Source organism: Talpa occidentalis, unplaced genomic scaffold (assembly GCF_014898055.3).
Source record: "Talpa occidentalis isolate TD23 unplaced genomic scaffold, MPIMG_talOcc4v2.1 talOcc4.7, whole genome shotgun sequence".
NCBI lineage: Eukaryota > Metazoa > Chordata > Mammalia > Eulipotyphla > Talpidae > Talpa > Talpa occidentalis.
Genome location: NW_023605083.1, coordinates 44,752,277 through 44,779,298, shown reverse-complemented (window position 1 = coordinate 44,779,298; position 27,022 = coordinate 44,752,277). Strand labels below are relative to the sequence as shown.

General features: G+C 41.1%; 1 protein-coding gene and 1 pseudogene across 1 annotated transcript in view; one reads left to right on the top strand and one right to left on the bottom strand.

The window, feature by feature from the left end:
- Positions 1-8,647: 8,647 nt before the first annotated feature.
- PRUNE2 (prune homolog 2 with BCH domain) overlaps positions 8,648-27,022 on the top strand; it is a 215,805-nt gene continuing 197,430 nt past the window's right edge. Inside the window, exon 1 of the mRNA XM_054688860.1 lies at positions 8,648-8,770. Coding sequence (XP_054544835.1) covers positions 8,735-8,770 — 36 coding nt within the window. The 5' untranslated portion in view covers positions 8,648-8,734. The remainder of the gene's footprint in view (positions 8,771-27,022) is intronic.
- On the bottom strand, positions 15,783-20,014 carry LOC119232915 (40S ribosomal protein S4-like; annotated as a pseudogene).

The window sequence follows — 27,022 nt, the reverse complement described above, 5'->3', positions numbered from 1 at the left end:
TTTTATTTATTTTTCTTCTGCTCAAATTTTGTTTTTTGTCATTTATTTATGTACATATATTTTACATCATTGCCCATTTTTATATAATGTTTGCTTTTTCCTCTCAGGTGATGACCCCATAGAATTCCTACCACCAGTTCAAGCATGCACCATCACTATAGTCCCTTGTGCTCTTCCCTCCCCTGTTTTAACCCCTCCCCACCTGCAGAATGTCTCTGATTTATAGTTGCCTGTTAATTTTGGTTTTTTATTTATCTTAAAAAGATGTTAAAAGGCAGTATCAAGATACTAGGTTGAAATTGGGGGAAGAACTGGGAATGGGAAAATGAATAATTTCCATTTTATTTGATGGGCATTCTGAAAGGAGGACTGATAATGCATGAAGAAAAGTTTGCCTTTGGACTCTCCTTGCCAAAAATTCCTTTGTGCTATTGGTACCAACAGAGAGCATGGGAATACAACTAAAACGGAACCATTATGTAGGTGCTGTTTTTCGGGCTCCTCATTTGTCTATTTTTTGTTCACATTTATCTATTTAGCAAACATTTACTATGTTCAGCAACATGATAAGTGATCTCCTTCTCAAATCCACTGCTAGGATCTTCTGTGCCTGTTTGTGTCCAACATTGGACTGGACATTCAGTGGAGTTGCATTATCAAAACAACCTTCGAAAAGTCCTAAAAACATCTATAAAGTGGTTTATAGGTGTTTTTCTCAGGTGTTTTTCTCTATGTCTGAACAATCAGTTCAGACATAATAAGCAATCACAAGATGAAGATGAATGGAGCACATTAGGATGATTAACTTCCTTTTAACATTATTTCTGTTGTTATATTTCCCCCCCTGCTGAGCTGAAAGAATTAAATATGTAGTCCACAACCACAGGAGTAGCTGGTAGAGATGTAGCAACTGAACACTTCTGAAAATTGTGAGCCAAAGCAAATTTAAGGGTATTCCGCTTGCTTGTATATGTAGAAGACACAGGGTTGTGCATTTGAAAGAGATATGGACTTAGAGGTCAGACAGGTCTGGTTCTTTTACTGCTTTCTGCTCAGAGGTCTGTGATTCTTCCTCTACTGAAGAGCAGGGTTGCCCTCCTTGTAGTTGTCTGAGTAGTTTTATTAAAAAAAAAAAATAAAAGGCATGTGAGTCCAGGTTACTCCTGTGATGGTTTCACACCTTGATTTTATCTGGAATAAAATATGGACCTTGTGGGGCTTAGTGAATGGACTTTCCTCTCTATTCTGGTTCATCTGCTGCTTCTCCTCTTTTGCTGGGTATTTTTACCGTGCTGGCCTGACTTCTATTAGTGCATTTGCCCTCGTATCCCATCTGCTTAGAGTGCCTTCCCTTCCATCTCTACATGGCTGGTTTCTTCTTGTCATTTACGTCTCTGTGGAAACTCACTAGCCACTTAATCTTAAGTAGATCTGAAAACAAAAAAACAAACCTAAGTAGACTGACCTCTCCCATTCATTATCATATCATTTCCATTTTTAAAAATACCATCCACTATTCTCTGACATTTTGAATTGATTATTTAATTGCTTATTGCCTCTCTCCTTCCACCTGAAGTTGCTGTGAGTCGACAATCCTATATATTTTCTAAACCTAAAATATTGCCAGGAACATAATTGGAGATTTAAAAATATAAATTCTTTGTACAGGGGTTTGCCATGGATATGTCTGAAGGCCAAACAAATCCTTGATTCTCTCCCCCTTCTTCTAAGTGTGTTTCTCATTAAAACTGTCCCTTTTCAGAGTTCCCAGGGTCTCTGTTCTCTGGGTCATTATTAGATTCCTTTACCAAAAAGAGACAGAATCCAGGTTTAGTGTGTTTTCATCCTCCTATAGTCAGCTTTCTCTGCTCCAGGCGCATCTGCTGTATGCAGAGTTCAACTGTCTGCCTCAATTTTAATTATTCAGTGTTGAATGGGCATATTTGCATACACAAATATTTGAGGAATTGAAATGGCAATTAGCAGATGTATATTTGAGATTATTCTAAAATATCTTTTTGTCTTCTTGTTTCTTTATGTCTATGGTCCAGTGATAATTCCGATCTTAGTGATTCTGTATTTCTCCATCCAGCATGTTATTAGATCTATACTAATCTGAGTAAGAGTTCTGGAAGATACTATTTTTGAATACAATTGGAAACCATCATTTTAATCTCTTTTATGTAACTTAACAAAGGATTCAGCAGTACCTGCATTTTTTCCTAATGAGCTGCTTTTCTTTAAGGATTTGTCTAGAAGGGAATTGGCCAACAATTATTATTAAACTTATTTGAGGACCTACTATGGAAAGGGCATTGTGATGCATACTGTGGGGAGGGGAGGATACACTGAGGACCAAAGTCTTGTCCTCTGAAGACATACAGTTGTTAAGGAGAGAGATGATGCGAAGACTAAGAATCCTAAATTGGCATTTGGTGAATACCATAGCCGCCAACATAAAGCCTTTCCTATCCTCCAATGCTGCCAACGATGCAGAATGGTTTTGGTGATTTCCGTGACATTTTACAAAAAGCAATGACTTTCCTCTTGTGGTTTGTACATCAACAAGGTTTTTCAACTAACTGCAATGTATGGTTGGGTGAAATGGATGGATCTATGGTCATCTATAGTCAAATAAACAAATGACTAAATTAGATTATTATTGCAGTTGTGGAATGATAATAGAGCAGGCTTTCCCTAACTACTCTTTCCATATTCCGAAATTGTCTTTAGGATAGTGTGTTTTCCTTCATTCACAGAAAGGTGTTGGGGGGCATGGGAGAAGGAACCCAGAGTCCAGAAAAGACTAGTTTAAAATTTTCAGTTAGGTTTAGTGGACCATTACATGACATCTTTACAGGAGAGGGAGAACTTGGAAGGCAGGATTCCCCAAGGGCGCTTAATTCCAAGTGGTATAGCCCAAGCAGTGGATCAAGGAGACCTTGATAGAGATGTTTGTTGGGAAGCAAGTCCTTTTGCTGTGAGGCCCAGGCCGAAGAAAATACAGCTGAGAAGACAAATGCTGTAGCTGGCTCAGGGCTCTGTGTTAATGGAATTGGATTTTCTTTTCTCCTTTCCTGCTAGAACTCCAGTGGTTTTATGATACAGAGATTTTGAGTGGGGGAATGAAGAACAAATATTTTTTTACCCTCATTTAAATTGATGGTTTGCTGGACTTTTAAAAATGTCCATTTCTCTTTTACTACTTCTAAACAGTATTTCTGGAAACATGACCGCTGAATTCCTTTTTTTCCCTAAGTGAATGATCACTGCTCTGTAAGAAAAGAGATCAATACTCTTTGCTAAACAACAAGCAGTATCCTTTAACCTGAAATTTGAGGCATTTTTAGACTTCCTGTCATGAATAGATAATTCCTCTGAGGACATCAGCATTTGAAACAAGAAACCAGATGACTTTAACAAAACCTGCTGGTTAATTTTTCCTCTTTCTAAACCTAGTGGTTTACATCTCTTAATTACTAAGCTATAAATTGATGTTCTTTAAAATACATTATTTGCCGATTAATATTTTAATGTTATAAACAAATCCTGAGTTCTCTAAGTTTGTATGACAAAGTTATATATAATTTGTATAATTTCATTTTGTAGCCATAGAATTTTAATGTTGGAATATCCACTCAAGTCTGTCATTTTCCTAGGAAACAAAGGTCTGGCAATGCTGAAACCACTACCCAAAGGAGGAAAACTCAAGACTGTCACCACTAGCATGATGTTTTTGCTTTTTCAGAGGTGAGTAGAGGGGTTGGGGATGGAAACTGGGCAGGAGTACATGATGGTAAAGAAGCAACTATTAAACTGAACATAATGTATGGCAGGAATTTTTAATGACCTAAAATACCCAAGCTTCTGGGACATTCATCAGAATTTCTTTCTTATGAATTGTCTGGTGCATTTGCAAATTGTGAGTCTGATAGTTATATGCCCAGGAAGTACTGAGTAGGAGAGGACGTAATCAACTCATTCTTAAGTGTAATGAAAAGACTATCTGGGCTTTAAATTTTGTCGCCTGAGTTGAAATTTGCCATTGACTATTTGGGTAATTTGATGCAAATGGCATCCTCTATACTTGTTTTGTACACCTTCAAAATGAGGTAATAATGGCACTTACTTTATACATTTATTATGGGGACTAAATGCTTTTAATATAAGTTTAAAATGCTGTTTCGTGTAATGTAATTGCTCAGTGAGTTTTGGCCTTTTTAGTGAAAAGGGTTTGGAATTTTTAATCCACTCTCTGGATTTCAAGTTCTCAACATGTCAATAAATATCCTGGGGTCTTGGTTTTGTTATCTCCAAAACATCGCAGTCTCTGTTGTAGGTTTGTTGCAAGGATGAGAGATGGCACAGGTAGACTTTCTAGACATGGAAATTGCTAATACTTCAAATGCTTTCCTGGCTAAATATTTTCCTGTGGAAATGCATGATGCTCTATTAAAATTTATACTGTAACTCTGAAACATACAGTATTCCTTTTTTTTAAATTTATTTTTTATTTATTTATGCATATAAGAGCTGGTATGTAGGCCAGAGGTGTTGGGGGGGTGGCGGGTGAGAGGATTCACCAGAGACAGAGTGGGGAGCAGAACAGGCAGATCTACCGAAAAACACTGCTGAGGGGGGGGCAGTAGGCGAGACTGGAGAGGTCTGCTGTGCCATGTGGGTTAGCTCCCTGGATGGGAATTGTACTCGTGCTTCATTGGCTGGTGATAGCTTGATAGTGCTAATACTGTAACACCTGCACCACCAGGGAGGGCCCTGAAACATACAGTATTCTTTTAATGGGCATGAAATATGGTGGTGCAGGGAAAGAGTGTATAAAACAAGAACCACTTCCCATGAATAGTGTAATTTGGAAAGAAGCAGAGACATCGCGACTCTCACCCCTCATCTTTCAGCAGCCACAGACCTTTACGTGAGGCCACTGCCTCATTATCCTGATGACTCATAGAGCCAGAGTACTTCCCTTCTCTTCTGCTGTCCTTTCAAATTAAATTCATTGTTCTACAAGATGTCTGTGGTTCCCAGAAATGACGCAAGTGGTATATGCTCTGTTCAAGCCTGGCTATTTGATCTCAAAATGTTCTCCCAAGTGATCTGGGCCTTGCCACTTGCTACTACAGCTACTGACAATTCCAGTAACCCTTATTTTTCTTTCTTAAGAGAAACTCGGAGATTATGGCTAAACTGACTCCTTTTCAAAAGAAGGTCTGTAAAGCCTACTTTAGGAATAGACTTACCAAAATACAAGAAAGAAATAAGTTCCTTTTGACATCATATACTCAAATGAATAGTATTTGATCATTCACAGGATGGAAAGCAGGCATCTAATAGTGGTTTAAAAGCTAAATGAGAGGCCCACATTAACATGTTGTTAACTAGTTGTTTATATTAGTCCTTCAGTCTCTTGTCCTTGAAGCTGGCTTGAAATGCTTTTAAATCTAGTCCAAGTGGGAGGCATAGTTTCTTGAATATCCCCTGTAACATGAAATAATTTAAAGACAGCAAACATAATGTATCTGCACAAAGGAGCTCACTCCTGTCAGAGAGTGGTTGGTCAGTAAGGAAATCAGCTTGGAAAAAACATGCCCAAATGGTGAGTCAGCAGCTGCCATTCCAGCTACATTTTATTTTTAAAAGGATGGCATTTGTCAGGGAGTTCTTCACCAAACGAAAAGGTTTCCTTTGTTATTCTCCTTTCCATTGTTAACATTTTCATATCTATGTATATATATATATATATATATATATATATGGATGTTTTCATCTGATTGTTTTGTGACAATCCAATAAAGTAGCTAAAGCAGGTGTTATTTTCCCTGTTTCATAGATGAGCACATTGATGGTCAGAGAAGTCAATCAACTTGCTCAAAAGCACAGTCAGGTCTCACATCTTAGTTTTCTGATATGCTGATGTGAGCTCCAGGGCATCTGGCACTGATAAGGAAAACTGGATGCCCTTGTTGCCATGCTGAGAGGTCCTGGAGGTGAATGCGGAGTCATGGTGTTATTAGGAGAGTCTATAAAAGAAAGAATCAGGGCCATATGGGGGAGGAGTAGTAATTCGGGAATGCAAAGCATACAGACCTTACTGTACAGAGCTTACATTTCACAAGTAATGAGGAGTGCAGGCAGATGTGTTACTGCAGAGAAACATCACTGATTAGACTATCTGCAGTGACTTTCTCTGAAACAGACTTGTTATTGCATGAAGCCCAGGTTGCCAAAGGAGTGCAACTTTTAGGTGATGTTGTTTCGTACAAGATAGACAAGATGATGATATAATCTGTTTTATTATGTTTGTTATACATCTGTCTTATCAATTATATAATAGTATTATATATTAATTTCCCTACAACATGTTATTTATATAGCTATAATATACCATAACATAATTTAGTGACTGCTGGTCAATTCACAATTGACCGACAGGTTCTTCCCTTGTTGGGTTCTCTCCTTGGAGATTCTTACCTCAAGAATTCTTGCCTTCAAACCATTTCATTGTTTTCTCCTCTCCTTAATGGACCCTGTGTAATAGAAAACTATGAACTAGGAATCAGAGACTTTGCAAGCATTATTGCTTTTAACTGTCACAACAATCCTAAAAGAGATGATTATTAAAAAGTCAGAGGACTAAAAAGAGTACTATGTGGTTGTAACTAAAGTCTCCAATGGAGTCAGGCACTCAAAAATTCTTAAGAATTTTTCTCAGTAGGGTACTTGAATTGTGAGCAACTTCACAGATTTAAAGGCTGACAAAACACTTGTTTTACCTGGATGGTTTTAAATTACTTCAGTCAGCAAAGAGACAGATAGACTCTGCAGCTTCCACATAGCTCATCACTTGAATACAAACTGGAGCTTAATATTCCTATCACTTTCCTTTCATCAGATATGTTGACTATGCTGATTTCTTTTCATTGGATTCATAAAAAAATAATTGGGTATTCACACAGAGGGCAAAAGACCTTCCATATTTACATTTGATTGTTAATATATTTTAATTGAGATATGTGTGGCATGAACTGTGTGTTAGGGACATGTCAATGTATAAGACAAGCAAGGTGCCTCTCATGGTTCTCATACAGTGTGGAGAACACGGACAAATTAGTAGGCAGTTTACAGTAGAATAGCAATTATAGGTTGCTATGAGAAAACATGGAAAGTTGAACTGTCTCAGTCTGAGGATAGAAAGGGACAGTGGTTCAGTGCAGACTTCTTGGAGGAAAATGACTCAAGCAGCATTAGTAAACCAGAGCTATCAATCCTCAATTTCTGGGGATGAGGTACTGAAATCTTTGTTTTAATGCATCTCTAGGTGCTTCAGATACATGCTAAAGCTTGGGAACCGATGATCATACTTAAGCAGCACATTAGAATCACTTTTACATTGGGCAGATGCTGTGGTCCCACCCTCAGAGATGCTAATTCAGTTAGTTTGGGATAGATCCTGGAAACTGGCATTTTAAAAGCCCTGGGTGATTATAATGAGATCTTAAAGTGTAGTCAGGGTTGACACCACTTCTTCAAGCTGACAACTGAAGCATAAGTTAGCCAGACAGTGGAGTTTGGGGAGAGGCCGGTCTCCATGTGATGTAAGAGATAATCTGAGGCAGTGGATATGGGGACCTGATTAGTCTGGAGAGTACACACAACAAAACTCCATGCTTAAAATAAGGTTCTTAGCTGTAAATGTACATGCTTATTGCAGCACTTCTTAACTTTAATGTGCATAGAAGTTATCCGAGAATCTTGTAGAAACACTGATCTTTATTCAGTAGGGAGGGTCTACTGTCTTAGCTTTCCCTGAGGACACATGTCAAGAGTGGATGGGTTTGCAGAAAGATGTATCTGTTAATTAGTCCCATGGCCAAAATAAGGGCAACCAGTTGGCGTGAACTGCAGCTGTCCATTGCTGGGTGGGTATGTTTTGAGGGTAAGGAGGAAAGAAGTAACCTAGCACACCTTCCAGCCTGCTCTTACGATTATTTTCCATCAAGGTCATACTGCTTTTAGCTTAGCAGTATCAACCCCCCCACTCGGCCCCAATCTAGATGCATGCATCTCCTGGCAAGGCCAGCAAAACCAGCTCATTAAGTGACCGCTCTAGCACTATGTAACGTGCCAGCCAGTCTGGGAGGCGTTGGCCAAGGAGGGGAGTCTCCAGGGGGCCTCTTTCAGCATTTTCCCTCTTCCCATCTCCCCTGACAGAGCTGCGGGTGCCTGCCGCAGAGCAGAGCATCGTTCTGCTGCAGCCCCTTGCACTTGGCTCGCACTTCTGGGCGCTGTCCATGGTTGCAGCATCTTTCAGCGCGCCACGTCAGGAGGCCAGAGTGGGGCCCTGCGATTGGCTGAGGAGCCCCTTGCCACCCCCAACACCCCCGCCCCTGCATTGGGCTACCAGCCCTGGCCCCGCAGGGCAGGCGCGTGCCAGCAAGCTTGGTGGGCGCGTCCTGGGGCTCCGGGAACGGCACACCCACTTTCCTTATTAGGGCAGAGTAGAGCTCTGGGAGCTGCGCAGGGCGTGGGGGTCCGGTAGGGAGTCCTGGGACGCAACAGAGGAGGGCAGAGGCACAGCCGCCTCCGAGCGGCAGGAGGGAGCAGCGAGCCCTTGCAACGGGGCCGGCTACTTTCCCCAGACCCTGCTCCTCTCCCTGGGCGCAGATTTTTATCTGCGCTCTTCTGGGTGCCTCTAGTCCAAACCTCTCCAAACGACATGGAAGAATTTTTGCAACGTGCCAAATCTAAGCTGGTAAGTTAAGGGAGCAAGGCTGTGTGCGTGTGTGTGAGTGTGCCGGGTTCGAGCTGATGGAGAAAAAAGGACACTGCAGCAGAGGAGGTAGAGACAAGTTTGCTACTTAGTTGCCAGGGTGTGCGGTGGACCCCTGGAAAGGATATCTGGAACTCTGGTGGTTACTGCAGACAAGTCTGTCTCCAGAATCCTTCCCACAGCCAGACAGAGTGCAGACCTCGGGGGTGGTCATGGTCAGGCAGAAGTTGGGTCTTATGTGTCTAGCTTTGCTCTTTCTATCCTGCTGTTGGAAAGAGGCCGTTTTAGTCAAATCTGCAATTTGGTTTCGATGCCTAAAGGCTAAATGGGTGTGGTGCTCCTTGAGAAAGAGTCCAGCCTTCTGCAGACGCAGTAAGCATTAAATGTAAAAGGAAAAAAGAATCATTTAGAACCGTATTTATCTGGTGACAGTAGCAAAACAAGTGAGGAGGCCAGGGTACCGACTATAAAGGAGGTGTGGGAATGTATGGCTTACCAGGTATGCCTCAAATAGAGCTTGCTTCAGCTTAGGAGTCGGGGATATTGTAGTGTGAATCCCATGTTTCTGATTTCCACTCAGATCTGTAACTTGGGGCAGGCATAAAGGGGAAACCCCAACTGTTGCTGTCCATGTGGGGTTTACTAGACCATTGTTCTGGGAGAGGACCAGTTTGGTGGCTGGGTATGTTTTTACTGTACTGCTGTTCAAACAGTGAAGTGTAATTTCAGTATATATGTAGACAGTTGTTACACATTCTGAAACAACAGATTCTAGCAGTTTCCTAATTCCAAACTGCTTTTGGCTCTCCAGCATAGTGTAATAAACATAATGGACATGTTTCTGTTTCAACACTAAAAAAAAAAAAAAAAAAAAAAAGCTCTGTCCATTTGTCCATTTAGAAGCAATATCTTTAATGAACAGTGAAAGTACCTTTTATGGGCCTGGCATAGGAGGAAATGCATAATTTATGAAGCCTTTAACCTTTAAACCTTCACTGAAGCCAAAATATAAAGCCGGCATTAAGGTGACGTCTTAATCACAAGGCAGGATATTTGCAGGGTTATTGTTGTAACTCATTTACCCTGGAACAACAGAAGGCATGCAGACGGAAGTGTGAGTCTTACCATGATTTAACTGTAAGTATCTTTTAAAAGACTAGTGAAGTTGATTAATGATAAGACAAGTACTTTATTTCCTACCCTAAGTTTCCCCGATTGTTGGATGGTGTGGAGCTTTCAGAATCCAGAAACTTTGTGATCATTTTTGAGTTTATTGCTGATTCCCTTATAGTTTTACTTGAGCACACAAAGGAAACTACTGATTGCAGAAACTCACTTGTATTTCTGATACTATAAGTATGCTCTCTGTTCTTTACTTAACAAGAGTGAAAAATGGTCAAAAAGGAAAATTCATCTTGGCAACTTTTATTTTGTGGATGAAAAAGAATGATAGATGATAAATGAAGTTTTAGGTGTACCTGTGTTCCACTTCTGTAATATTTATTTTTAACAGTAAACAGATTGTGGGGTCTGATGTGAACAAGAGGTTTGTCTCATTGCTGAAGAGCAATTGCTGGAATGGGAAAATTCCCTTTTTCAAAGTAATCAGTCTAAAGTAATGTGCAAGTTTATTTACCGAGTCCCTTCATTAGCCGAGCAATTGCTTCTACATCATTAAAAGAGAAAGACAGGAAAAAGAAGTGGTTGTTTGAAATACTGTTCCTAGTTTCCTGCTTTAGCCAGAAGAATAATTACTGCTAATTTAACTTTTCTTGGAATAGGTTTCTCGTTAGAGATCAAAATTATCCTGTTATAGTCAGCCATAGCAAAGGTATCTTGGTCACTTTTAGTGTCACATTTTCCCTGAAAAAGTACATTTTCTAGGTGAATAAAATTTTTATTTAATATACAACATTTAACTATAGTAGTAGCCTTTTGCTTTGAAGGGTAGGTAAATTTTGTTTAAGTGAAAAAACTGTCAGTAATTATGGCATTCAATTGTGAGTAGTTTGCTCATAATAAAATCACAAGATTTTTAAAATGTAGACTAGTCCTTTGGAAAATACTTAAAGGAGAAAAAATAAGGTTCTTAAGTCTTTGTAGACCAGAATTAGATAGACTTTGGGTATTATGTTTAAGCTGCTTTTCCTCAGTCATAATATATATTTATCTATATGATGGCTAAAAAAAAAAAAAAAAACCTAATAGACAGGTTTTCCCCTACCTACTTGACGTCTTGCTTTGATATTCTGTAGGCATAACATATGCCTTTTAATGGTTTGAAATAGTCAATGTACCTTCTAAAGTTTTAACATAACCTTATCATCCTTGGAGCTAGCTAATTCAATAGACAAAATTAGAAGGAGTGATGACTTTGCTTGATGCCCTCCACCTTCAGCTGTTATTTATTTATATTATATTTTTATATTACTTATATTTATTTATTTTTATATTACTAAATGGAATGATGATGGCTATTAGCCAAAGATAAAATCCTCAGTAGTCAAAACTTTGGAGAAATTGATTCTGTACCTTGTATTTCTAATTAGGAGCATTTATTTTCATCTGTCATTATAAGGAGAGAAGACGTTCTCCCATTCTAGGCCAGGCCCTTGGGTTGGGCAGAAATCTTTGAAGGGAAAGAAGTGTTTTGAATTTTAATCAGGTAGTTTGGAGCTTCTATTTGTTGAAACTGAGAATTTATTCAGTTATGTTTTTCATCACATTCTGGTCTTACTGTTCTTTAAACTGAAACAAATTCACTAACAAAACTCCAACCCCCTTTTTCCTAAATCTCTCCTTCCCACATGTAACTTAAAAAAAGTGCTGTTTATCAGAAATGGCAAAACTAAACCCCAAGTATGACCTCTAAGTGATCACCCCTCCTGAAACTCAAATGTTTCTTCCAGATTAGGACAGCCTTGGGGCCTGATGCTTCTTTGTAAATAAATAAATAAATATAAATAACCTTAGCTGAAGGTGGAGGGCATCAAGCCAAATCATCACTCCTTCCAAGCATAGTCAGCTTCACAGCCCAGCACTCAACCGCTGCGCCACCGGGGAGGCCCTCAGTCCTTATGTTTTTATTTCCTTTTTAAAAAGATTATTCCGTAATTTTTATTAAGGTAATCATGGTTTATAACACTGTATATATTTTGGGGGTATAGGGTCACACTTGTTTAGACATACATTAAAACACCATACTGCGAAGCTGCCCGCAGCCTCTGCAGCACCGGTTCGATCCCTGGCTGCTCCCTGGCCACTGGAGGAGGGTCCCGCATGGTGCGCAGACCTCTCCTGCCGCCCGCTGCTCCACTCAGCAGTGTACTTCGGTCCTTCTGCCTGCTCTGCTCCCTGCTCTGGCTCTGGTGGATTCTCTCACCCTCCCCCGCTTCTGACTGTACCCAAAACACTGTACCCAAAACACCATACCGACCACCTGAGCACCCATAATCCTTTACCACGTTCTGCTGCCACCCTTAAATTTAAGCCATCCTTTCCAATTTTAGTTACACTGTTTCTATGGTGGTGTCTTAGTCATTCTTACCTGTACCTTTCCCATGTTGAGAAAAGTTAACAGAGGTAAGCAATGAAAACCCCAGCCCTAGGCTGTGATTTGGAAAATGTTCTCCAATTTTGGAGTAGTTCGCTCAGTAGAGTGTTCAGGCCAGGATATTGTCAGCATGCGTTAAATGGCTCAAGTTTCCATGAACTTTTGGGGATAAATGAAGTAAATGAGGAATGAGAGTCCTGAGGCTTTGGTTGGCAAGCAGCCAGGGTCCCCACACTGTGTAGACTGGCTGCTGAGTCCCTCCAGTGCCCTGCCCCTACCAGCTGAGGCAATTCAAGCAGCTGCTAAGGGGTGGGGGATCCCTGCAGCCCACATGCCTTAAGATATGTGGTCATTAAGTAGTCTAGGGTGTGTGGAAGGAGAGTGTCAGCTGCCACTGGAAGGATACAGGGCACAACCATGCCCCAGGAATGCTGTTTTCAAAAAGAGGGTGGAGATAGGGTCACCGCTCCAGTCTGGGGAATGCATCTGCCACTTGGTAGTGACAGCTGCTGACAAAGGGCTCGTTTCTGTGGTGGTCAATCCATGGACTTCTATGGAAGAACAATTCCGAGTGACCTAAACCTCAATTTATACTCTGTGGTATGTGGCATAGGGACAAGAAACACCTTCAAAAATCTAAATGAACAACAACATTGGAGTTGATAAAGGATATGGGTTTGAAAAAAAAAAAAAAGAGAGAGAAACCCTACAGCCTTCTACAGAGTAATCATCTTGAGAGGAAACTGGAGGAATCTATATTCTTCCTGATTTCTTTTATAGGAAATCTAAGGTGCTGTTTATCAATAAAACGCATCTTTAGAGTGAAAGCGCCATACTTTTTAAAAGCTGCTGCGGTAGGGGCTAATGATGATGGAGACATTGGAGAAGAGGTTTCATTTGGGGAGCTGAGCTCATTCTGATCACAGACCACAGGATCAGTTCCTTCCCCATTTAAGTAAAGGCAGATGCAATCAAGACAGTGCCTCTTGCCAGAACATTCCTGAGCAGGAAACTCTAGAACCCAAAGCACATCTGTGAATGTGGTGCCCACCCCTTAGGGACTGATGAGAAATGAGGCCTGAATTGCTTTATTCCCAGAGTCAGCTCCATTTTTCACTGCTCAAGCGTTCAGACCAAGAGCCTCAGATTGTCCCAGCCCTAGGGCCCATGGAGATGACCTAGACCTTTTCAGCATTGTTCTGCTTCAAAGGTAGCAGTTACAGCAATTACTGTCATTCAGACAATACCATGGGTGTTGGAAGGCTGTGCTCATGTTAGCCAGGATACCCTTTAATCAAGTGATTTGAGAATATTTTATGTTAACTAGGTTGAAAAGGTGGTAGCTTTGATATAGCCTATTTGCTTCTATGTAGTGTTTACTTGGGCAGATAATTACATTGACTTGGGGGTTGGTATACAGCCTGGGAAGTTCTCATAAGCAGTGGTAACTTGGTGATGGAGGCATCACTCCTTCCTCACATTCATGCCTCCCTGGAGAGCTAGCTGAGCAGAGAAAAGGGTGAAGGAGAACTACTTAGGTCTGGATGAGAGCTGCAAAAAAGGAATGAACAGCTGGGTTTTAAACACATGGTCTTGCCTTGGTCACTGGTTTCTCTTGACCCCTTGGGTTTATAGGAGAGTCAATGGAGTTTGAGTTCTCTTTAAAAAAGAAACTGGGGAGGGTCAGGGATGATGTATTTTATTTTATTTATTTATTTTTTAAAGATTTATTTATTTATTTATACAAGCACTGGGTACAGTCAGAAGCGCAGGAGGGTGAGAGAATTCACCAGAGCCAGAGCGGGGAGCAGAGCAGGCAGAAGGACCGACGTACACTGCTGAGGGAAGCAGCGGGCGGCAGGAGAGGTCTGCGCGCCATGTGGGACCCTCCTCTGGTGGCCGGGGAGCAGCCGGGGATTGAATCTGCGCTGCAGAGGCTGCAGGCAGCTTCACAACCCAGCACTCAACCGCTGCGCCACCGGGGAGGCCCAGGGATGTTGTATTTTAAAGGCAGCACTCTTATGGACTTTGAGATGATTGGCACCCTCCGGGTTTGTGCGGTATGCAACATACACAGGGACACATGGCTCTCCTGCCCTGGTCCCAGAATAGCCTACTCAAAATCTCCTGCTGTGATCCAGATCCTATTTTATCGGAACCCTGTGATTTTGGACTTTGGTTTCCAGGGAAAGGTAATCTTTCTAAGAACTCTAGACAGGCTAATTGGACACCAGATTGCCTGGAAACATTTGACCTCAAAGTCAGATTTAGAAAAACTTAGCATATAACATAGCCTTGGGTTTTTGATCTGAAAAATGGGATAATGATAGCTACTTTGTGTAGGTTTGTGGAAAGGCAAAATAATGTACCTATAGCCTTTGGCACAGAACATGGAACAATGGCTGCTTCTTTTCCTTTGCCCTTTTAAGTTAGCCCTTTTCTGTAGTTCCTTATCTCAGTGAATGGTATTATTATTCATCCAGTTTCCCTAACTGGAAACTTCCTTGTGATCTCTTCTCCACTCACATATCCCAGATAGCACTAACCCATCTGAATGATTGCAGGCAGTGCTTGCAGGTCTGTTTACAAACCACTTTCCACTGCTGCCAGGGAGATCACTGGGAAAGTGCCGCTCCCTCAAAGCCTTGTAATTACTATCCCTTAGGAATGCCTACAACACTCTTACCACTACCCCGGATCTGGGTAGTCTCCTGCCCAGCTTCTTCTAACTTCTCTTCCTGTGTCCCTTGGCTTAAATAATTCCTACTATTTCTTCAGTTTAGGTAAAAAAATAAGAGGGAAGCTTTTGCTGAATAGCTCCATCGGACCCTATCTCCCATGCTTAATGAGTCCAAGTTAAGCTTTTCTGTAATGTCTTTAGATCTCTTATCTCAGTTTGTTATTAAATCTCCATTGGGCATTTGTTTGACCAGGATCTCTATATGATTTTGCTCTCCATTGTACCTGTGGGGCCTGGTGCAGTAGATCGTTCTCCTCCAACACACACACACTTAATCATACTATATTATCCTTAAATGTAAGTACTGCCCCGAATGTGTCACTAGAGGTCATTTTACTCATGCTGTTTGTCTTCCAAAGCTGTCTTTCTTTTCTTCTTTTTTTTTTTTAAATATTTTTTATTTGTTTATATTTATACAAGCACTGGGTACAGTCAGAAGCGCAGGAGGGCGAGAGAATTCACCAGAGCCAGAGCAGGGAGCAGAGCAGGCAGAAGGACGGAAGTACACTGCTGAGGGGAGCAGCGGGCGGCAGGAGAGGTCTGCGCGCCATGCGGGACCCTCCTCCAGTGGCCGGGGAGCAGCCGGGGATCTAACCAGCGCCGCAGAGGCTGCTGGCAGCTTTGCAACCCAGTGCTCAACTGCTGCGCCACCAGGGAGGCCCAAAGCTGTCTTTCTTTTCACCAAAGGGAGGCAATACCTCTTACTCAAGGAGGAGAAATTCATAACTTGCTGTCTTTGCAAAAATGAAAATATTGGAAGGCTGGGTGGTAAAACTGTTTCAATTGATCTTCACCTGCACCACATCAAAAGAATCAGGCTGTCTCTCTTTTGATGAACACATGATTCTTCCAAAGTTAGCACCTTTAGTCACTATATAGAGGTTAATCTTGCCAATATCCAAGTCAATCTGAATGATGTTGTTCACCTTGATGAGGGGAAGAGGGTAGAGGATGGTATGCTCATCATGAGTCACCAAATGTGGGATTTCATTTGTGCCCACAAAGAACTCTCTCATTTTGTACAACTTGTACTTGGCCTCCCCAGGTGTAATATGATGAACAGCAAAGCAACCCTTAATGTCTTAGGTGATGCAGAAATCCTCTCTGGTCTTGTACAGTGTTGATGACATCCATAAAACCAGTAGTGTAGACTATAGAAGGCTGGATTTTGCCATCAATATTAGTGGACAGATGTATGGAGATCTTCTTTAAGTTATCTAGGTCAGTTCCTTAGACAAAGATGAGGGAGACATTCTTTCAGCTTGTGACTGAGGAGCAAAGACACCAGTCAGTTTATTCAGCACCCAGTGCTTTGGTGCTGTGATACATTGAAGATGCTTCTTGGGGGACTACAAGCCATGGCTACATTAGGCACAAAAAGAACTCAATGTTTTCAGAATGAATGAAGCCATGAGGTAAGAGTCTTGCATAAAGCATGGCACATTGTAATGGCTCAATAAAAAAGTTTATGTGAATGATGGGTCCAGACTCCCAGCAATCTGATTCTGAAGGACTGATCACAATATGTATGAATCCAGGTGGCTTACTAAAAGGAGGTGAGAAACAATAAAGTCAAGGAGTGCCATATAGTGTTTTGAACATACTATATACTTCATACAAAATGCTACTTCAAAAAAATAAGGCTAGAACTTAAGCATAACCACTTGGAATCTTTTAAATATTGGCCGAATTAAAGTAGGCTTGGAGAAAGATAAGGGAAGAAAATGGGAACACTGAGAAACCACACTGCGTAGATCAGCAAACAGAGTGAAACTGTTAGAACCTTAGTTCCTCCTCTAGGGGGTTCAAAGATGAAAAATTGGACTTCCTCAGTCCCAACTGCTATAACAAGTTTGCCCAGCCTGTATTTCTACTCTCTCTGGACCAGTGCTAATATCATGGGAGAGATTGGCAGGGAGTCTTTAGACAACTAGAGTATAAAGGGGAAGGTATTCCAGAGTGGCCTCATGTTATTTCTGTCCAATCTTGGCATTGCGGGGCTCATGCATGGGATAAACCCAGGTATCATCCTATGTCACACCCTCATTTGACCAACAGACTTGCTCATTGTACAGCGTGATCATTGTCTTCCACTTCATCTAATTCTCCAGAATGTGCCCATATTTTCTCAGGTACTCTTACTGGTTTGCAATACAAGAAATAATGTTTTGAAATAATGTCTTTTTTGAAATAATGTCTGGGAAAAATTCCATGTCTTGATTACATGCATTTTCTATTCCTTGCTTTGGTTGTCAGGAATGTCAATGCTGTGTTGGTAATGATTTCCTTAGCCTAGGATTTCTGAAACAAGTTTTCCTTTTTTTAATTGCTTAGTTTCTGTCTTTAAATAATTATTTTAATGTTTTTTTGCTTTAATATATATTAACCTTTTGTTAAAAGTAGAATATCTCTTTTGGACACTGATAAAAATAAATAAGCACATTTATCAACACAATCAAACTGTATCTGTGTTCTCATCAGTAGTGACTGGTGACTTTCCTGAGAGCAGCAATAACCACAAATTTCTATACCTGAGCCCATAACCTGATATCCAGCAGGCAGTCCATAAATTGACAGAAGCTGCTAGCCCTAGATAGAAAGATTTAGGAAGAATCTCATAGAAAATTTTTGGGTTTAGAAGAACTTAGAGACCCCTTGTCTTCTCTCTTCTTTTCCTTAACTGCAATACAGCATGGTGGCTGATAGTGTGGAATCTGGAGCCAGATACCTGATTTCAAAGTCCCCTTTACCTTTTTTACTTAGTAGCCCAGCAACCTTAGTCAAGTCTTTCTGAATCTCATTTTTCTCATTTGTGAAATGAGGACGATAATAGAACTCTCTTCTTTGGGCTAATGTAGGTGTGCATGTATGCAAGTGAGAGTCTGTTCTCCACCACACTAATAAAAGCATGAAAAGGACCTGATAGACAAGATCCAGGAAGCTCTTTGTACATTTCAGAGAAATGGGGATAATTCTTGGTTCTATTTTATTCAATTAATATTCACTGAATAGCTGTCTTAGCTCAAAGACACATTTTAAAAAACAACACTCACAATGGTCTAATGTAGTAGCTATTATTCTTCTTTTGAGGATGAGGCTCAGTGAGGCAAGAGACTTGCCCAACCTCCCACAGCCAGTAAAGAGCAAAGCCAGGATTTGTTCCCAGATCATCAGACTCTAATTTCAGGACTCCCCCACCTACTGTAAGTGTGTCATCCACCAGGTCTGTGGGAACATGGAATTGTCTTTAAAGCAATTTGATAGATTTATGGGAAAATTAGGTAGTAGGTTCATTTTGATACAAGAGAGCATCAAGTCTCTGTGTTGATTGTTTTATATTAAAAACCCTGAGACAGCTCAGCAATATTGCTGAGAACCTGCTATGAGAAAAATGGTGTTTTGTTGTCTATGACTTAGTCAAGTAAGTTGGAAGATTTTTCTCACTATATGTCCATCTGAGAGAAAAATCAAAACTGATAATCTGAAAGATGGGGTTGTGACTAGCTTTTAGTGTTTAGAGATTTTCTGGGTAATCAGTGAATTTTTAATTATTAAAATGCATTTTAAGAAAGTTGTTTTTGTGAATTTCCCCATTGTTGCTGTTCTCTTGCTGGAGAATTGTAGGATTACTTCGCTAGCTTGCTTGATTGTAAAGTGGGGTGAGCACACCCCAAGTGACACACTAGATTCGGGTTAGAGCTCAGCTCTTAACTCTTGAAAGAAGGAAGTAGAGGCAGAATTAGAAAGAAAGTAGGAGAAAAGAAATGGCTGAACAACTTCAGTGAGGGGGGAAGCAAGTTTGAAAAGTGGTGAAGCTTAGGAGAATATCCTTCCAAAATCCGGGGTGAGAGGTGTTGCAAATGCAAAAGCTCACATGTCTGGAGTTCATTTATTTGACAGCATCAGCCAACCCTAAGTTCTGAAAACCAGAATAAGGAGAAAGGTGGGAGACATCAGGAATTTCAGAAAAATCTCCAACTCAGATAATTAAAAAGAAAAGGAACAGTCAATGCAGGGTAAGCTTTGGTTGTTTGGGATAGTCCCTTGAGGGGATACCTTGTGAAGCCAGATACGTGAAATGTCATGGTTATAACAAGTAGTCATGAGTCAGCATGGAGAAGGATGGTGCTAGATATGTGAACCTGATGTGGGCAAAGCACAAATAGGCCTGAGGCCTGTACAAAATATGAGAAACCCACTCCCACCCTGGGTCAAGGGATAAATCTGCTTCTGGACTCCATAGCAAAGCTGCAACTGTGACCATGGGGCATATAAAGTAATGCCTAAATAAAGCGCAGAGCAGGACAGCCTGCTCATGGACTTTCAATTGTTGGAAAATTTTTAATGAAAGTGTTCCCACTCACAGGAATCACTTCTTTCCCTCAGTTGAAGAAAACAAGCAAACAAACAAAAAAACCCAGGATGCTTAGGGTGAATGATGTTTTTAAAATAGAGGTTCTTGATCCATTCATCTGTTTTGGGGTATTCGGATTGTTTCCATATCTTAGAATATAGGGAAACGAACAAAGGGCCAGGAAAAAGATGAAACTTGCAAGCTGACCATGGATCTGAGGCATGCAGCTGGGGAAGGAGAGGGAGAGTGGTCAAAACAGGAAAGGGAAGAGCACAAGGGACTGTGGTTCACAGATGCTATGGTAGGGGAGAACTACAGGGCCTGAGGGGAGAAATCAAATACTGGACAAAAACCAACAATGATATAAGAAAATAAATAAATATTTAAAAAATTAAAAAGAGATTCATCAATTCAATAAGGCCCCATTTTGTTGTTGTTGTTATGAAAAATTACCCATTAATTGAAGAGTGAGAAAAGAGAAATGTGCATGCTTGCCTCTCGTTCTCCAGAAATCACAAAGAGCCGAGCTAGAAGTTCATCCTGAACTTTGCATTTTTCAAACACATTTTTCGTACACATTTTCACACACATTTTCTCTAGCCAGAGGTTAGTGGTGCTGGACTCCATAGCAAAGGCTGAGCAGCACCTGGCTCAGGGAAGACAGAAGAGGCATGGCAGGTGGACAGATCAGCTGCTCTCTGGCCATGGATAAGTCAAAAGGACATTTGCTCTGCTGCTCCCTCAGGAAGGCAGTGTCCCTAGCCCCTTCTCAGGGAGACAAGGCAGCAAGTCACTCTGTACCACCAATCTCTGCTTCTTTAGCACTTCCATTTTGCTAGCACTTGGCTTCGAGTCCTGGTTTGGTTTGTGTGCAGCATCCTCTGACAGACTTACCAAGTGGGGTTCTCTCACCCTTTGGCAGCTACAGTATAAACAGATCCTCAGAGCCACAGTCTTTGGAGCACTGGATTCTTTCAGGGAAAGGTGAGCAATATTTCAATTGATCCTTGTGGCTTCATATAAGTCTAAGTTTTTGATGCAGGCTTTGTCTTATCTTTGGAGTGTTTACCAAGATCTTTGGGAAAATGTTTTTGTTTGTTTTTAGATTGTGGAAAATTAAAAGCATGATCTTAGGGAATGTCTATAGGTCATAGGAAAGATTAGTAGGAGAAAGAATTTTATTCTGTAGCTGAATATGTCTTCCATTATTGCATGGCAAAATTGTTTCTTAAACCCTAATACAGAGCCATGCACAGAGCAGAGCAACTTCAGTGTGTCTGTAATTGGCTGTGCACTGGCTGGGATACCCCTGGACTGTGGTCTGAAGCACCATCACTCTTGGCTCCACTCTCCAGAAAAATCCAGACTCATAGTGCAGGATGCAGATCAAAATGCCATCCCAGAGTGGCTTTTAAAACATTTTGAAAAATTGATGAGCCCTCCAAAGCGTTAGATCATTCTGAGCCTTATGTTGGAAAAGATATATTTCTCATTTTCAATGGAGCTATGTCAGGCCAAAACAGCCTTTTGACCAAGCATGACATCTCTGTGAAAATCAATTCATACTCAAAGGGCTTCACATGCTAGTGTTTATGCAGATGGCTTTGATGCATCCAACAGACAGTGACCATGCTTGTTACTGCTGGCCCCTTTGTTGAAATTTTTTTCCAGTGAGATTTATATTCAGCCACTCTGGTCACTGTGTCACACTGCACATACCCTGATCAGTCACTTCAAGGAGTGGTGTGGGCAACAGGCATTTGGAGCCCACATTTTTAAACACAGTGTTCCATAGCCATAGTCTTTTGTTACTGATTTCTTGCTGGGAAACTGTTACTTATTTTAAAGCAGACCTTTTGTATCTGAAACTATAAAAGAAGCACAGATCCTTAGCATTGAAACAAATGCCTTTAGACTTTGTCTATTTCAACTTCCTGGAATTGTGTTTCAGGCTCTGCTTATTTATAAAATAGTGAATAAATATTGAAATTGGCAACTGGAGAAAAGCTGAAAAATGAACCTTAAGTGTTAGAAAAAAATAAGCAATAAAATAAAATTACCCACTTTCATTGAGGTATGACTTAGCAATATTTTGTTAAGTAGCTTTCTTAATCTTATGCATAGAATTAAATAAGATAGTCATATTTTGGTGCTTTGTTTTTTATTTTACTTGACATTATTTATTAAATATGTCCTTATGTTGTATAGCATTCTGAATTAACATCTTGAATAATAGCATACAATTTAGCAAAGATAAAGATAAACAATGGTTAAACTTTTGATTGCTCCTTCTATTTTGGGCTATCATTAAATGCTCTGCAACTAACTTACTTGTACCGAAAATATTTTATCCTGTTTAGGATTTATATTCTTCAAATGGCCTTTCAAATATGAAATTAGTGGGGCAAAAGATAGGAATATTCTTAAGTTTCATCAGGTATCTTTTTAGATTGATTCTGGAAGAAATTCACCAAATTTCAAGACTCGGAAAGTCCAGAAAGGTTAACTTGTCTCCAGAATATTGTGAGAAAGTCATGCGTAGATTTTAGGTCTCTCAACATCTAAGCCAGTGCTCCTGACAGATTTGAGAGACATAGTGGTGAGAGTACTGTATTAATTTTTAGAATATGAATTTGAGCAAATGATCTGGAGCTGCCTTGCTGCTAAATTAAGATGATTATAACATGTCAGTTATATCTCATATTTGAGACCACGAGATAGAGTCTGATTAGAGAGGCCACCTCCTCTTTTTCTTTTCACTTCTCGCTCTTAATTATTTCAAACAGATGTAATCTTTTGAAACAGTCAAACCTTGGAATAGTCAAGCTATTTGCTTGTTTTCCTGGGTGTGATAATTCATGGTATTTTACTTCGTAACTGGTTTCACCTATGTGATCTCATTTGATCAATCTTGGTTAGTGACATCTATTGTTAAAGTTATGACACAGATGAGAAGGACAAGGTCAGAGAGGTGAAATCCAGCCTTGCTCAAGAACACACAGCCAGTGATGGCAGAACTGGATTCAGAATCTGTCCTCTGATTCCCAGTCCTTTGCTTCCACTAGAACCTGTAGGAACAAAATAACTGCAAAATGCTGTCAGAGGATAGTTTGAAGGTCTCAACAAAAGTTTGGTGGTTTGGATTCATTTGCATGAAGGAAAATGGCTGAGTGAATATACAGGGCACTTTTCCACGAGAAGAATATCCAAAGATGAAACATGCGCTGAGCTGTGTTTCAGGGAACATGCAGGGAAACAAGCCTGATGAGCTTTGGGGTTTGGTGTGATGGACTCTGATGAGCAGTTTGCAAGTTTGAGATGAATGGGTGTGGGGTCTATCACTGGCAGGGTGGAAACATGCTGAGCTCCACGGGCTCTGGAAAGCAAGTATCACCTGTAGTGTGGAGAATGCTCCTGAAAGGCATTATCTCACATCCCTTTAATGGGGCAACACGTTACTGGATATCACTTATGTCAACTTCAGATGAGACTTTCACCTAATGGGGAGAAGGAAGGAAATTTAATTGACTATATAATATGAACTCTGTCCTTGCTACAGAAGAGGAATATTCTTCCTCCCTCCTCCCCCACTAGTTCTCCATTTGGATCATGTTCATTAACTGGTCAAAACCTTGAATGGATCCACAGTCATGTAATATTGAGTATTTTTATTTTAGTGCAGTATAAACTGAATTCTTCTTTTTCAAATACTTGCATGAAGAGACTTAAATCTCTGGATCAACATTTCTTATAGCCACCGCAAGGCGAGGCCACCTGGTTGCTACATTCTCTATGTGATGATGCATCAGACACAATGGCCTATGGGTAGGTCCTGGCTTGCCTGTATTTTCCAATACTTCTTAAGAGTTTGATTAATTTCATACTGATGAAAAAAGTGAAACATCCAAACATAATTGGAAGGAAATTTAGGGAGATGAAGTTCAAGGTTAGTCTAGCCTTGAAATTCTGTATTAATTATAATTTCAAGTTTCTAGGACACCAGTAGTCCTGAAAGTATAACATGATTTTTTTCTTTTTGAGAAATCTACAGGATTATTTGTATACAGCATGATAATTCCTTTACTCTGCTGGTTTGGGAAGCTTTAATATATGCCAAGGGAAATAAACTTGAGATGGTATCTTCTTGTAAGTGTTGGGATGGCAGTGGAACACGCTGACTCTCAGAGACCTAACAGTGTAGTTGTTAAATCATGCACATCTGCTAAATAATTAGCACACTGTGGGGCAGGAGGTTCTGGAAGTAAATCCTTGTGTGCCACAACTGTAGCCCTCCTACTCTTTTTTGAATATAATTCAGCTTTTTTAAAGACATAGTGCAGAAAACATAGAGGCCAGGTAGGAACAGTAAGCTGGTGTCTTGCCATGACCAGTATCTCTTGCTGGGCCTTCTTTCTGTCCCAGTTTCCTCAAACCATCTTTAGTCTGCTTCTAAGTCTGGTATGTGCCCCTCAAAATCTGCTCTTGCCAGAAGCAAGGGAGTTAACACCTATAAGTATTTGTAGCTTACACATGTTACTTTAGTCGGCTTTGACAGCAATCCTGCGAGACTGTCATTAAGCCTGGTAGAGAGGGAGAAACTAAAGCCCAGAGAGATCAAGTAACTTGCTCAAGGGCACACAGCTAATGAATATCAGAGCAAAGTTTTTAGTATGCTATACCTGAGTTTCAGCTTATATTTCCATCTCAATACAACCCAGGGACATCTTATACTTAACTACAAGAGGAGTCATTATAGCAGCACTTCTCTTTTTTGAAAAATACATTTTTATTGAAGTAACTTTGGTTTATCACATACACATTTCAGGTGTATGACATTACAATTCAACTTCTGTATATGTTACAAAGTGGTCACCACTTGCCGTCTGGTTTCCATCCATCACCAGACAATTGACTTCTTTTACCCAGTTGACCCGCCTCTCAGTTCCCTTCTCTGGAAACCCCCAATCTGTTCTCTGTATCTAAGAGTTTGCTTTGCTTTGTTAGCAGCACTTCTTAAACTTTCATATGCACATGAGTCATCTGCGTGCCTGCTAAAATGCAAATTCTTATTCAGTCCATTTTGGGGTGAGACCTGCGGTTCTAATAGGCTCATTTGTAGTGATGCTGACCTGCCTCCCCGAAGACCACCGTGAGTAGTGAGCACTGATTCACTGGGCGTCAGGTGGCACTGTTCCTGGACACTTTTGTGGGTGCTTTGGAGTCTGGAGGGGAGACTTTCCCCAGAGAAGGAGTCGCTTCACTGGCCACACTGAGTGGGCAGGTGACGAGCCCATGCCACCTTCTTCTAAGGTGTTAAAAATCTACAAAGGAAGAATTGTTTAGTGCTCTGATTTGATGTGGGAGAAGAAATTGCTATGGGAGGAAAAAAGAATCTCCCTGCAGTCACCCCGCAAAGACAGTCATTGGCAGCAATTTTGCCTAAGGTAGGTATCAGGCACCTTACTCATCTCATGCCGTCCAGGCCTCGGCACTATGTGTGGGGCCTCAGCTTGCCCTCTCTTTGATGGTGGCAGGTGAGAAAACAGGTCATGAAGCCCGTATGTGGGGAGCAGAAACAAGTCTTTATAATGAGGCAGCAGGAGATACACAGTCACAGTGGCAGTGTCCAGCATTGGCACCGGCCACTGGCTCCTGCTGCAGAACCAGCCCTGTGCCCCTGAGTAGCCAGCAAGAGGCCAGTGAGGGATCAGTAAGAGGAGGCGCCCTGTTAGCTTACATAGGATTTATAGACAAAGCTGGCACAGGTCAAGTTTAGGCCTAGTTTACACATGTATGTTTTGTGCATGCAAACTATCCATCAAGGTTACGTTGTTATTTACTGTGCTTTCCCCATGTGGGCTACATCTCAAGGCTACTTGTTACCAACTAGGCCACCTGTGCTGGAAAGTCACAGAAAAACAGTCTGAGAAACTCAAAGGGTTTTTCCATAGGCCCTACAGTGGGCAGTGCCCATCATATATGTTTCTAATAGGTGTTGCTGTTAAAATTATTTAATTTTTTACATCTGTCAAAATATTTTTATGTGTCAAACAAAACTTGGGGCCCCTTGCCTTCACAGAGCCAGGCAGTTAAAGAGGGGACCGTAAGTATGTTAATGAGCTTTGGGATTGGGGGGGCTTATGGAGAGAGAGGGAAGAAGTAGTGGTGGGGGGTCCTTCCTAATGCAAGTTCTTCCCTGGGGGTCTGCATCCTCCAGGAGGAAAGCACATGTGTGGTCCCTTTTCCAAAGACTTGCTGCAGAAAACATCCTGCTTGAATGCAGCTTATTTTGGTCTCTTAAATTGGTTTATATTTCCCTTCACCACTGTTTGGTCTCTCTCTTTAAAAAAAAAAAAAAGTTTAAAAATTTGCTTCTCTTTATTGTTCTGGCCTTTTGATAGTTCTTTGACATCTGGATGCTTGCTTGCTTTTTGTTTCTTTGTCCCCGCCTTCCTGTCATCAGGGTATAGTTCATAAATGATGTTTTGTTATGAATGGTGTTCCTTTATTGTTTCTGTCCTTCCTCCTTTGTTAATGGCTTTTGCTTAGTCACTGCACTTCTGCAATGTGTTCTTTGTCCACACCCCATTCCCTACCACCACCCCTTTGCCCTTTCCAATTCTTTTCCCCTTGACAGAGTTCTGTTTCCCTTAACACCCTCAACAATTACCAAACTCACAGTCAGCAGACATCACTGTGTTCAGCAGGCTTTGTAGGTCCTGCTCTGTAGCCATAAACTTCCACTAGGTTAGGCTGTGGGAGCAAAAGTCCCGAGTGTCAGTGGCTTTTAGCAGCAAAGGTTTATTCCTCGCTGTGTTACAAGTTGCTGAGGGTCAGCAGTGACTTCAAGCATGTTCTTCATTCTGGGATGCAGAGTATAGGAGTAACAAATGCCTGGGACATACTGCTCCTGGGGCAGAAGAAAGGATAAGAGAGCTTCTTCGCAGAGCCAGAAGAAGCCATCCCACTCTGAGTTCAGCAGCCACGGCAAGTCAGAGCAGCCAGACCCTTCTCCCACAGGCGGCACTGCAAGTTAGAAGGCATCGCACAGGGATTTGTTATTATCCTTCCAAGGCAGGAAAGTTAAAATTAGGAATAATATTGCAGTATACAATGTGGTCTGAAGATACAATTCATCCTGTCAGCTGGACACTGGACAGGACCACACTAACATTCTATTAATGGTCTCATCAGTGGGTAGATAATCACCACATACAACTTTTGATTAAGAAATCTGAAATTCTTTGCCAGTTTTTAATAGTTTTTTTAATTAATTTATTTATGCAGACAAGAGCTGGGGTACAGGCCAGAGATGCAGGGGGTAAGAGGATTCACCAGAGACAGTGGGGAACAGAACAGGCAGACTGACTGAAATACATGCTGAGGGGAGCAGCAGGAGAGGCAGGAGAGGTCTGCTGCTCCATGTGGGTTGCTCCCTGACCGGCCGGGGATCGAACTCATGCTGCAGAGGCTGTGGACAGAGTCACAGTGCGGTGCTTAACCCCGTGTGCCACCAGGAAGGCCCTTTATTTTTTTTTTTTAAGATTTATTTATTTATTTAAGAGCTGGGGTACAGGCCAGAGGCGC